The sequence below is a fragment of the Pseudoliparis swirei genome, chromosome 4, assembly GCF_029220125.1.
Source record: "Pseudoliparis swirei isolate HS2019 ecotype Mariana Trench chromosome 4, NWPU_hadal_v1, whole genome shotgun sequence".
Lineage (NCBI taxonomy): Eukaryota > Metazoa > Chordata > Actinopteri > Perciformes > Liparidae > Pseudoliparis > Pseudoliparis swirei.
In genome coordinates this window covers 18,840,574-18,853,740 of record NC_079391.1, presented here as the reverse complement: position 1 = coordinate 18,853,740, position 13,167 = coordinate 18,840,574, and the positions used below count along the sequence as shown (strand labels likewise).

General features: G+C 40.7%; 2 protein-coding genes across 2 annotated transcripts; one reads left to right on the top strand and one right to left on the bottom strand.

The window, feature by feature from the left end:
* The first annotated feature begins 3,810 nt into the window (after positions 1-3,810).
* hdc (histidine decarboxylase) lies at positions 3,811-9,200 on the top strand. The gene is made up of 12 exons (XM_056412806.1): positions 3,811-3,957; positions 4,116-4,288; positions 4,373-4,486; positions 4,567-4,689; positions 4,779-4,916; positions 5,001-5,144; positions 5,600-5,666; positions 5,758-5,920; positions 6,019-6,109; positions 6,201-6,299; positions 6,418-6,519; positions 8,077-9,200. The coding sequence occupies exons 1-12, from the start codon at positions 3,930-3,932 to the stop codon at positions 8,848-8,850; spliced, it is 2,016 nt and encodes a 671-aa protein (XP_056268781.1). The 5' UTR covers positions 3,811-3,929; the 3' UTR covers positions 8,851-9,200.
* Positions 8,989-13,109, bottom strand: LOC130192699 (long-chain fatty acid transport protein 2-like). Its single transcript, XM_056412808.1, has 10 exons — positions 12,548-13,109; positions 11,966-12,175; positions 11,711-11,869; positions 11,411-11,535; positions 11,105-11,299; positions 10,923-11,013; positions 10,652-10,850; positions 10,170-10,267; positions 9,475-9,605; positions 8,989-9,369 (listed from the first exon to the last, which is right to left on the bottom strand). Exons 1-10 carry the CDS (start codon positions 13,026-13,028, stop codon positions 9,196-9,198), a joined length of 1,863 nt encoding a protein of 620 aa, XP_056268783.1. The 5' UTR covers positions 13,029-13,109; the 3' UTR covers positions 8,989-9,195.
* Between the last annotated feature and the right edge of the window lie 58 nt (positions 13,110-13,167).

Here is a 13,167-nt window from a genome sequence, read left to right as displayed (position 1 = left end):
TACATATTTGCCAATAGAGTTTTTATAATGGGTTGCTTAAATCTGTTAATTTCTTTTTTTTAAAGCAGAATGCAGCGGTGTATTTTTCATTAATGCACAATTAGATCTCACACACATCCACCTTCACCTGGCAGCTGTCCAGTAGGTTTACAACCAGTCTTATCTGCCACCAACTCGCCCAAAGGCCTCGCTCACAGGCAACTCAGTAATGAGGGAAGAACGAGTGTTGCTGTCAAATTATCCACTCAGGATTTATACTGATACTAATACAATAAATCATATACAACTCAAGGTGTATCATAACTTTGCAAAATTGCTGTCTCTGTGAAGCAACATTTTTCAACTCAAGCTTAGTTTCTTTCCCTTCATTCACAGGCAGTCTCATTGTTAGCGAGCATGTCTTTTATGTTCTGACTCATGTCAAACGAAATGGCCAAACCCTATTTATATGCATTGTTTCTGACTTTTAGTTTGAAATATAAAGCCCAAGATTTTTTTAAATCTGAATTAAAGCAAAATAATATGATCCATCAGGATCCACTTTGACTTTGATGTCAATTGCCCAATTGTAGATGAGCCTGCTTTCATCAGGGTCAGACTCCCAGACGTAAAGCACACAAAGAGCACAATAGTCACTGTGTTCTCTGCTCTGTCACATAACACTTATTTGTGTGTATTGCACCACACACACACACACACACTTTCCATTACTCTATTGATTGCCTTCTACCAGGCTTCCTACCTTCAGTGGTCAAGTCAAAGAATGCATGAATAAACAAACAAACTTCCACATTAAAAGTGTCTTCCAAAGTGTCCATTGGTAAATAAAAGAGTGACAGAACAGATAACATGAGACATTACAAAAAAACGATATTTCCAGATTTTGATAGTGACACCAGTTGAATCCTGATCTTATTCCAGCAGGATCTCACACATATCGAGCACATGAGCACATGAGAGTGACCACACTGCAGAATCAACAGCACAGTGTGTAAACAGGTGCGGTCAGAGTTTATCAAGGCCAACTCCAGATTATCTAATCTCATCTTTTTATGTGTGTTCATTCTGTGTTCATATGTTTGTAATGTCCCTATTTTACCTTTTTGTTTGCTCATGAAGAGGCATCATGTAATATGTATTCAGGGCGGATTTCGGAGCTTTAATGTATGATAGGACTCCACTGTTTTAGAAATGATGAATGGGGCCAATGTTTTTATAATCTCCGTAGGAAAAAATGAATAACGTAGGTGTAACACTTTCATATTATCAACCGTTCAAGGCCCATTTAGGTCATGTTATAGACATGGAATATTTCATCAAAAAAGCAAAGATTCAAGAAAGCAAAAAAGATTATTAAGAAAACGTAAATACAATTCAAGCCTTCTTGTCTTGCTTCTCAGATATATTTCCTAACTTCTTAGAAGGAGCATCTAGGTAGTTAAACATGTTGTAAAGCCCTTTGAGGCAAATTTTTAATTTGTGATTCTAGGCTACACAAAATAAACTGAATTGAATTGAATGTATTGGACTTGAGTACCAAACTATATAACATCAGCTCCACCTCAACTAGCTACACCAGTACAATTATACACGTCCACTGATGCATTAGCAGACTTTTTCACAATATAAGGGATCAACATATACTTTGTAAAACATACAAAATTGTAGTTTACTATATTACAAAATATCACTGTTTATCTATTTCTCTTTGATTCAAATTAATATGGTATATATATGGTAGTAAACTGAAAAGATATATAATATATGTATATATATACACTACCGTTCAAAAGTTTGGGGTCACTTAGAAATGTCTTTATTTTTCAAAGAAAAGCACTGTTTTTTCAATAAAGATAACATTAATCAAAAATACACACTATACATTGTTAATGTGGTAAATGACTATTCTAGGTGGAAACGTCTGGTTTCTAATGAAATATCTCCATAGGTGTATAGAGGCCCATTTCCATCAACTATCACTCCAGTGTTCTAATGGTACATTGTGTTTGCTAATCGCCTTAGAAGACTAATATCTGATTTGAAAACACTTGTGCAATTATGTTAGCACAGCTGAAAACAGTTATGCTGGTGATATAAGCTATACAACTGGCCTTCCTTTGAGCTTGAAGTTTGAAGAACAAAATGAATACTTCAAATATTAATCATTATTTCTAACCTTGTCAATGTCTTGACTATATTTTATATTCAATTTTCAATTCATTTGATGAATAAAAGTGAGTTTTCATGGAAGACACGAAATTGTCTGGATGACCCCAAACTTTTGAACGGTAGTGTATATACAGGACTGTCTCAGAAAATTAGAATATTGTGATGAAGTTCTTTATTTTCTGTAATGCAATTAAAAAAACAAAAATGTCATGCATTCTGGATTCATTACAAATCAACTGAAATATTGCAAGCCTTTTATTCTTTTAATATTGCTGATTATGGCTTACAGCTTAAGAAAACTCAAATATCCTATCTCTAAATATTAGAATATCATGAAAAAGTATACTAGTAGGGTATTAAACAAATCACTTGAATTGTCTAATTAACTCGAAACACCTGCAAGGGTTTCCTGAGCCTTGACAAACACTCAGCTGTTATAAATCTTTTTTTTAACTTGGTCTGAGGAAATATTAAAATTTTATGAGATAGGATTTTAGAGTTTTCTTAAGCTGTAAGCCATAATCAGCAATATTAAAAAGAATAAAAGGCTTGCAATATTTCAGTTGATTTGTAATGAATCCAGAATGCATGACATTTTTGTTTTTTTAATTGCATTACAGAAAATAAAGAACTTTATCACAATATTCTAATTTTCTGAGACAGTCCTGTATATATATTATATACAATTTGTATATATTGTTTTTATATATACACATTTTTTATATGTATTATTTATATAATATATACATTTTATATATAGTTATATATACATATTATTTTTTGATGTATGGTTAGATTTTTCATAAGGACAAAGTATTTTATATATATATTAATATATTATTATAATTTAATATAGCATGTACAATACTTAAAGAAATTATGTGTGAATTCATAATATTATAGATATATATATATATATATATTATAGATGTTACTTGTATTGCGAAAGTGAGAGTCGGCTCGTCCAGACCTCACAACTCGGTACCATCTGAGCTCACCAGGCCCAAATAACTAAATCAGTGAATCTCATCAAATGTTATACGTCTCACTTGCTGTACTGTCATCCTGTTCTCGCCCTTTCATCCACTTCTTTGAAGACAACAACACCTACCTTTGGCCTTGGTGCTTTGGGGGATGGAGGAGAAATCCTGAGAAGAAGGGGGGGATAAGAAATAATGTGCATAAAGACTCATATAGGTTAGTCCTCTGAACCATCTGTGGGGAAAGAGCTCGATCCTTTCAGCTGAAATATTCCAATTGTCTGTTCAATAAATACTGAAAAGCATTTAGGAGTTTTCACGTCATGTTTGTTTCTCTAAGGGAAATGAAAAAGGTTGATTTCCACCACAAATTACATTGTGAAATGTTTTCTCTTTGTAAAGAGTATTTGTTCCAGGTGAAGAGGGATTGATGCAAATTGAAAAATGTTATCTTGATGAATCATTTTACCATTGTTGATATTGTCCCATCATGTTATATACAATATTGTGTCACTGAGGTGCGGATAAAGGAATCATTATATTCAGAGGAGAGTAAATATTTAGTGCAAATGCAGAGTCATTGACTCTAATGATGGGAAGAACATGGGATGGCTATTTGTTTCTTGGCTCAAATGCGTCACCAATTTTGGGCGTGTTCTTCACAACCGGGCCTTTATAGTCCTGTGATCTCTGCTACCGAATAAACAAAGCATCACAGCAGCCACCTGTTACACACAACAAATTAACCCAAAGAGCTCTCATCTGAAAAACAAAACAAAAATGCAGGCCGAGGAATACAATCGCAGAGGTAACGGTAGCTTCCATTTTACTGCATTGACTCATTATGTTTTTGTTGTTATATTTCACTGAAAAGAATGATTCGTAAAGAATAGACACAATAAAGGGTGAAGTAGGAATTTCAATAGGAATATCGTTCCAGCTGTTACAGTGTCTGTTACTGCTCAGGTAAGGAGCTGGTGGACTACATCACACAGTACCTGGGCTCCATCAGGGAGAGGAGGGTGATTCCAGATGTGAAGCCAGGTTACATGAAGGAGCTTCTTCCTGACACTGCACCTACAGAGCCGGAGGACTGGGACTGTATCTTTAAGGACATCGAGAAAGTCATCATGCCAGGGGTGAGTTCTTAACGTCATCCATTATCACATCTGTGATTTTAAACTATGGCAAGGAAGCGAGTATGTCCTCTTCTTATCCCCCAGGTGGTTCACTGGCAGAGCCCTCATATGCACGCCTACTACCCCAGTCTGACTTCGTGGCCCTCGATGCTCGGGGACATGCTGGCCGATGCCATCAACTGTGTTGGATTCACCTGGGTAAGAGCACAAGCCACGCAGCATCACAACAATGAGGACACATCCTGATAAATGATATTGTCCGTGCTGGTTTTGAACAGGCCTCTAGCCCAGCGTGTACAGAATTGGAAATGAATGTGATGGACTGGTTGTGTAAAGCACTCGGGCTCCCCTCCTTCTTCCTGCATCACCACCCAGACAGCATAGGCGGAGGCATACTGCAGGTTAGCGACCACCTTGATCTGTTGATTGAAAAACCCGAAGCTTTCTAGCCTGTGATCATCGTTAGTTTCTACCTTCCTCTCCATGTCAGAGCACAGTCAGTGAGAGCACACTGGTTGCTCTGCTGGCAGCCAGGAAAGACAAAATGTTGCAGCTGCGGCAGGAGCTCGACCAGGACGTGGACGACTCGGTCCTAAATTCGAGACTGGTGGCCTACGCCTCAGATCAGGTCAGTGTCACCACTTCCTTGACAGTGGCTTCCTGTCAATCAGATGAATTCAACTGAGAACTGGATCTGATGTGCTTTCCATAGGCTCATTCCTCGGTTGAGAAGGCGGGTCTGATCTCTCTGGTGAAGATCAGGTTTCTGCCCACCGATGAGCGGTTGTCTCTGAGAGGAGACACTTTAAAACAAGCCATACAAGAAGACAGGAGGAGGGGACTGGTCCCTTTCTTGGTAGGGATCTGACGCTGACGTTTTTAGGTGGAGAACTTGTTTTTTATGTTTTTTTTATGTTCAGCTGACTGGTAGCTATTTGGGAAAGCATATTGTTCAGTAAGACAGTAAGTGATTTTCTACAGATTTTCTTTTCAGATTATGTCATTTCTTACCAGCTTTTTAGTTGTACAAAAACTCTATTGTAATTTATTTATTTTTGCTGCTGTTAATAATGTCATTATATAGATGTGATTTTGGATCCTTGTAGCAGAATATTATTTACATAAATGTATTGTTTATAGAAACAAGAGTACAACATATTTAAAAGTATTATTATTATTATTAAGATTTAATTGTACAATATGGCACAATTTATAGGGCTGAAATATTTTTACCAAAAAAACAAGTATGACAAAATACGGACATTAAGTGTCAAATCTCACATGATGTACTTTTGTTCCTCCCCTGTTTAGCTGTGCGCAACTTTGGGAACTACAGGAGTATGTGCCTTTGACAATCTGTCTGAACTGGGATCAGTCTGTAAGTCTTCAATTTCATTCCCAATGATGTTTGTTTGAACGATGCCTGTATTTCAGAGAATTACCGTACTTGTATTCAAATCTTTTTTCAGGCGCAGAAGAGGGGCTGTGGCTCCATGTCGATGCTGCGTACGCTGGCTCAGCCTACTTCTGTCCTGAGCTCCGCTGGTCCCTGGATGGCATTGAATTCGCTCACTCTTTTGTTTTCAACCCCTCAAAGTGGATGATGGTCCATTTTGACTGCACAGCTTTCTGGTGAGTAAGAAGACTGAAGCCCGTTATCACCTCAAAAGAAATTAACATGATCAATGAAACTTGTTGGTTGGTAATATGGTTTTACTTTGTTTTCTCAGGGTTAAGGATAAATATAAACTCCAACAGACGTTCACTGTTGATCCTGTTTACCTCCGGCATGAAAACTCACAGGCAGCCACAGACTTTATGGTACCATACTGTCACGTCCTCACACAATTAAATAATCAATTATCACTGTGAATTATTTCATGCAATTAAACAGCCTTTTTCTGTCGTTCAGCATTGGCAAATCCCCCTCAGCCGGCGCTTCCGTTCTCTGAAGCTCTGGTTTGTTATGCGCTCCTTTGGGCTGAAAAAGCTCCAGGCTCATATCAGACATGTACGTGGCAATCAGTTCTCTTCATGCAAAGGACTTAAGTGTATCCAGAGTTCAGCCAATGGAAATTATTGTTTTTTATTTTCAGAATTTATATGTATATTTCTTTTTTCTTGTATAGGGGATTGAGATGGCAAAGCTCTTTGAGTCTAAAATAAAGAGTGAGCCACATTTTGAGGTTCCTGCTGAGAGGCACCTTGGCCTGGTGGTGTTCTGTCTGAAGGTATGTGGCTAGGGATGAGAATTGATACGATTTTAACGATTCCGATGCCTTATCGATTCCTGCTTATCGATTCGATTCCTTCTCGATTCTCTTATCGATTCTTATTGGGCAAGGGGTGAAAAAAAGAGCACAAACGGGTTTATTTACATTAATTTTCGATAATGCTGCACACACCATATACAGTATGTATACATACACATTTACATTTTTTTAAATAACCAAAAACATTCATACATATTCCTCTTGAACTTAAAATAAAACTTACATAACTTAAATAAAATGTATTCTGTTCCTAGAAATTACAGTGCTCCTTCCTTTTTTTTAAAGGGTATATGAACTGAGCTGCCAAAAATGAAACTATCAGTGGCAAATACCAAGTGTGCAACCATCAATTGTATGGATCATCAACAATTCTTGTGCAGAAAAATAAGCATGTCTGCTTTCTCCGGGAGGATACGCGATCTCTCAGGACTTATTGTGTCTCCAGCCGTGGAGAACACTCTCTCAGATGGGGTGGACGATGCCTGAACACAAAGATATGAGGAGGTGTACAAGGCTGCTGTAGCCTGTGACCCAGACAGACGACCAGCCTCTGAACCGGTCTGACTCTGAACGTCATCAGCTAAATTGGATGGCAATAGAGATTATTTATATAGTGAAAGCTGGTTTACACAATGAACGCCTCCACATTTGATCCGGCCCCCTGAACAATATCAGAGACGCGTTCCGATTTATTATTTTTTTCACCTGGCCCGCTGCCGTTGAGATTGCAGTGAGACGCGGAAAAAATGTGAAGTGGTGCTCTTCGCAACTAAACATCTTTGATGGGACGTGTCGCGTCTCGGCCAATCAGCGTTCAGATGTCGACAGCGTTTGGGAAGTTAGGTTAGCTTGAATGTTAGTCCGCTACATCTGCTGCTGTCACGCTGCAGCGATACGAACAAAGTACCCGTACGTTAAAAACGATGTGATTTAGCATAGTTTTAGTATCGATACTTCATTAAAAGAGCGATCAGAGCGCATGCAATGCTCCGCTCCGTTAAAACCTGTCTGCGCGCGCAGCGCTCAGCCGTAATGGGGATTAATAAAGTATATATCTATCTATCTATCTATCTATCTATCTAATGCGCGCACACAGGTGAGCACACTCACCTCACACTAGCACTTGTTGTCGTGTGAAATAGAGCCAAACTTTAGAACGCCTCTGCCTAGTTGCCATGTTTGCTGCAGTCTGAAGAAGAAACTAAAAAAGTTCGCGCATGCGCAACGCCACAGAGGACCGTTAGCAGAACCGTTAAAGAATTTGGCTGACGATCCCAAACAATCGGTTCACTGGGAACCGGTTCTAAAACAGAACCGGTTCTCGATGCCCATCCCTACACACATTGTTTCACAGGAACATATCTTTCAGAGTTGAGTTACTAAATAACTTTTTTTATCAAACTGGTTAAGGTCAGAGCAATATCAGAGATCATTAAGAGCTGAAACCTTGACTCAATGTCACTGAAAATCTTTGGCTCAGCAACATTTATTTTGATTTTGTGTCTTTTTTTTCAGGGAGGAAATGCTTTGACCCAGGAGCTGCTGAGGAGACTGACCCGGTCGGGCAACATTTACCTCATTCCTGCAGACATTCACACAAAGCGTATCATCCGATTCACGGTGACCTCACAGTTCAGCACCGCGGAGGACATCCTTAAGGACTGGGGCATCATCTCCAAAATGGCTTCTGCTCTTCTGGCTGAGACACAGGCTCTGAATAACGCAGACCAACCAAAATCAGGGAAAGGTGAGGTGGTACAAGCAAACCAAGAGGGCAACCCAGACACCAGGTCCCAGGAAAAGGAGGATGCTGCCTCCAGGCTGGACAAGGCTGCAGTGGAGCTGTGGATCGACAAGGCTTGGAATCGATCTCGGAGACCGATACGATCTCTCAGCTGCAGCAGCGAGCCGTTGCCTTACATCGGCCCGCTGTCTGGCAATGCCTTTGAAACAAGGCCTAGTCTGAAAGATGCTGCGGGCGCACAGCCCAATACGCCATCAATGGCAGGATCTGGTCCCGCGTGCAAGATCGGAGAGATGCCTTCAAATCGTCTGGGTAAACAGGATATGAAAAAGCTGACAAAGTTCTACAGCGTTCCCAGTTTCTGCAATCAGTGGGTGCAGTGTGGCCGGCACCAGCTGTGCTGCCCTGTGAAGGTTTCACAGACAACTCAAAAACACCTGTCCTCCACCTGCAGAATAAACTGTATGTGTTCTTCCCCTGGAGCCAACGCAGCTCCCTCTCCTCCTCCAGTGGAAACGGCCACTGCTCCTAAGCTCCTGGAATGATCCCGAAGCAGTGCAGTATAGTTCATATATGCACAGGCTGATAATTGAGCTTTATCTGGAATTTAGGACAGCTGTGTTGGTGCTGCGCCAGCTCACTACCTAACCGTGTCAATGATTTGAGATTGCTTGCCTCGCCCATTATGTTTTCAGAATATTTTTATTTAAAAATGTGTTACAGACTAAAATGATATCCTTTAAAATATTTCAGTACACAATATTCCGCACAGGTAGCTCATGAATACATTTTAAATGTGCAAGTCATTAATCGATATTTGGCATCACGTGTCATTTCAATCAAATGTACTATTTTGAGACTGACAATCTAATAATAAACACTGATCTCATTCAGAGCCTGATTTTTCCCTCTCCGATGGAACAGAATATCTCCTGAGTCATGGGTACGTAGCTCTTGTTTTCCTCCAGGTAGAACAGAGGGTCGCTGATGACGCCGGGGTTGAAGCCCTCCTCTGCCAGCTTCACCTTCATTTGCTTAAACGTCCCAGTTAGCACCAATACGTCCTGCCAGAGCAACATGAATGGGTTATGTAATGTTTGATGCTTTTAGTTACATTCAGAATTGTTTTATTAATGTGCCATGATACTAATCAGCAAGATGTAGTTCACCTGTATGCGAATGAAGCGTGGCCGTGCGTAGCTGGGGAGATCCTTCTTGACATGCTGATACGCAGCTTTGCAGTCAAAGTCCATGTTTTCTTTGAGCTTCAGTGCCGCCATTCCTATTCTTCCCTCATGACCTTATCAGCCAAAGTACAAAGAAGACTTATTTCAGGACGTGATCAACAGCCCTTCATGTGTTTCATGCCGAGCACACTTTGTAATAACAGTGTTAATGATTAAATGGCAGGTGAACTGGTGAGGGGCGACTATGGGTCAGTGGGTAGCAGGTCCATCTTTCAAAAGGGGTTGGCGGTTCAATCCCTGTCCTTGAGCAAGACACTTTGCTCGCTGTAGTTGCGTCTACGGTGTCTGATTGTAACAGGATTGTAAGTCACTTTGGATAAAAACGTCAGCTAAATGACATGTAATGTAATGAAATACTCAAACAATTATAGTGTTCAGATGAAAGTCAAATGTCCTATTTTTTTCACACGCAGTTTGACCAGTGCGATCTAATGGGTATTCCCTTTGTACATCTTAAATGATTGTGTTAGATCTGAGAGATAAGAAACCCAATCCATGACTATCTAATAAACCAGCTCTCCGAGCCCATTGGGCGTCACCCGCCTGAAGGGATACCTGGAGATCTGCTTCAGCTGGTGGTCGAGGGAACTGGCCTGGCTTTCTAATGATGTAATTACCTGGCACCTTTACACCGTAGACATTTGCCTCCTCAACACAGTCCAACATGAGCAAATGACCCGCCACCTCTGTAGTTGCCACATTTTCTCCCTTCCACCTGTATTGGATGACAAAAAAGAGAAAGTCAGGTGCCTGACTGAGCTGCACTGGGAACTGTTTGTTATAATTTACATCCATCAGCTAAAAGCTTGCTTTCATTTTTCAGAAAGTGCTAAAATAATAATTCAATGAATATTCTGTGATTGTAAATTTAAGACAATGAATAAAGTCAAATGTAATGCTGTATCCTACACCTTGTTTTCAGTTTTCTGTGATGACATCATTATCGTATAGTTATTTTGTAATTGACTAACTTTAAAAGTAGCCTGAGTTAAGGAATCATTCATCTACAGAGTTCAAACCATCTTTACAATTCAGGCTTTGACATTGTTATCTAACAGTTTCTAGATACGTACGCAGAAGATGTGTTTCATCCACTCACCTGAAAGTGTCTCCAATGCGGTCTTGAAAGAAGACAAATCCCTCGTTGTCTATCTTAAGCAGGTCGCCACTGTTAAAGTAGAGGTCTCCCTTCACAAACACATCTCTCACCTTCTTACTCTCAGTCTGCTGAACGTTCTTGGCGTAGCCGCTGAAAGGTGTATTCTCTCCAATTTTTGCCACAAACAAACCGGTCTCTCCTGCACGAGATATGTGTTAGGAAGAGATCGAAGGTCAAGGGGGCGCTTTAGTTTAGGAGGAGATGGGCTCACCTTTAGGGACTTCAATACAAAATCCTCTGGAGTCTTTGACTGGCTCCTCTTTCTCTGTGTCGTACCTTATGAGGGCATACTTACATGCCATCTGAAACACAGTTTAAAAATAAATTGTGGAAAATAATCTTTTGTCAATTGTATTAAAGCTGACGTAAAAAAAACACACCGGGAACTCTTACTTTGTGGAGAAAATGCTCTTTGCCAATAGCTCCAACTTTACCACAGTAGTTGAAAAAGCCAACATTTCCTTCTGTCGCTCCATAGCATTCTAAGATACGAATGTTCCCAAATCGCTGCAGGAAATCAGCCCAGCTTTCGGCACTTATCCCGTTTCCGATTGCCAATCGGACTTTATGATCTTTGTCATTGTCTCTCTAAGAAAGGGAAGGAGAGATGAGACCAGGATAATAAACATCACATCATGTGACCTTTCGTTTGAGAAACAAAGCAGTGTGTCTGTCAGCTGCAGGTGTTAGCTTTATTACCTTTGGTGTGTTGCAGAGGTAGCGAATAATCTCTCCTAAGTACTGAATAGTAGTCACGTTGTACTTTCTACAGTCATTCAAGAAGTTGGAGGCAGAGAATTTACGTTTTATAACAATAGTGATGCCTGAAAGGAAGAAGCATAGATTTTAGTAACACACAACCTCTCACTGAGAGCTCATTACGTGTTTGGACTTTGACATACAAATCGTGGTAATCACGGCCAAGCTGGGATTTTAGGTCATATACCTGTTAGTTTAACCTTTAACTTTGTTTTGTAGTTATATGGTGCCCAGAAATACCTTTGTCTATGGCTCCACAAACTCCTATCAGGAAGCCAGCACTGTGGTAAAGCGGCAGGTACACGTAGAGGATATCATCTGAGCGTACACCAGCAACAGTCTGTAGAAGAGATACTTTCCATATCCTCTCATTGTTGATTAGAGCGGCCTTGGGAAGCCCTAAAGGAAAACAAACATAGTTTTTACTGTACTAGTTCTGCATCTTAAGGCCTCCACAGCAAAGCAGATTGGGAAGGTCACCTTCGCCCAGATTACCTGTGGTTCCTGAGGTGTAGATGTACAGCGCAGGAGTCTTTCCCGTGATGTTGGCCCTCAGCTGACGTGACAGAGGCTGGTCTGAGGCCTGCTGAATTTGATCTGAGAGGCTTTCAATGCCTTCCACATTGGAGTCCTCGCTGAGGATAAACACACGGACTCCCTGCTGTCTCAAGGTGGGCAACACCTCCTCGACAGCATCTCGCAAGTCTGAGAAACAAACGAGAGCAAGTGAAGGCCTCATGTAGTCAGTGCAGTGACAATAACATGTAAAATCAATCAAAACAGATGTGGAGAATCATGGAAATTAAGCAAACCTAGCCAGGTCATACAGTTCGAGGTCATTTAGAAACAGTGTGTCCATTAGGCTACATGGTTGTTCCACTAGAAAAAAACTGATTTTGAAAGTGGTCGTATACACCAAAAGCGACGCACATTTTTTCACGCAACCGAATCCCATGAAAAGTCAACGTACGACGCGTGTGGCTGCGATAGACGCCACATTTTTCCGGGTGGCGCGTTTGGGGCGTTTTGGGCGCAGTGATTTTCGCCCCTACACAAGTCTTGTTTTCCACAGCTTACCAGCACCAGCGATTAGAACCGTGGCTTCACAGCAGGAGAAGCAGTGCAGCAATGATTTGGATCTGATGTTGTAGTTCAGTAAAGAAGTGACGCATCCCAGTTTGCTCAGAGCGAGCCAGATCCACACATACTGAGGCTCGTTGCCCAGGAACAGGGCCACCGTGTCCCCCTCCTTCAGGTGGGCGTGCGTGGACAGAGCTCTGGCCACTTTGTTGCTTTCTTTGTCCACTTGCCTGTAAGTGTACGAGCTTTCCTCGAAAAGTATGAACTTCTTATGCGGCTGCCTCGCCACTTGGTCCAGAAAACGATCCAACATAGTGTAAAAGGGTTTCTGCTTCTTCAATTTACTCAAACGGACAGCCATTTTCATTAAAACAATCGTGTACTGTAAATCTTGAAGAAAATAAGGGTTTCTGAAGTAAAGCAGGAATGGCAAAACTGCCAAACCTGTTAGAGCGGTATATATAATATATGCTATCATTGTTAATCAGAAAAAAGTCTCAGTCCGGCCAGGAATTTGAGCCCTGAAAGGTTCAACTTTCAACGGCACACACAAGTTGAATATATCGAGACCAATTCAGTTGACGCCCCTTGTACTTTGAGCTGTGTTCCGAGAGTAA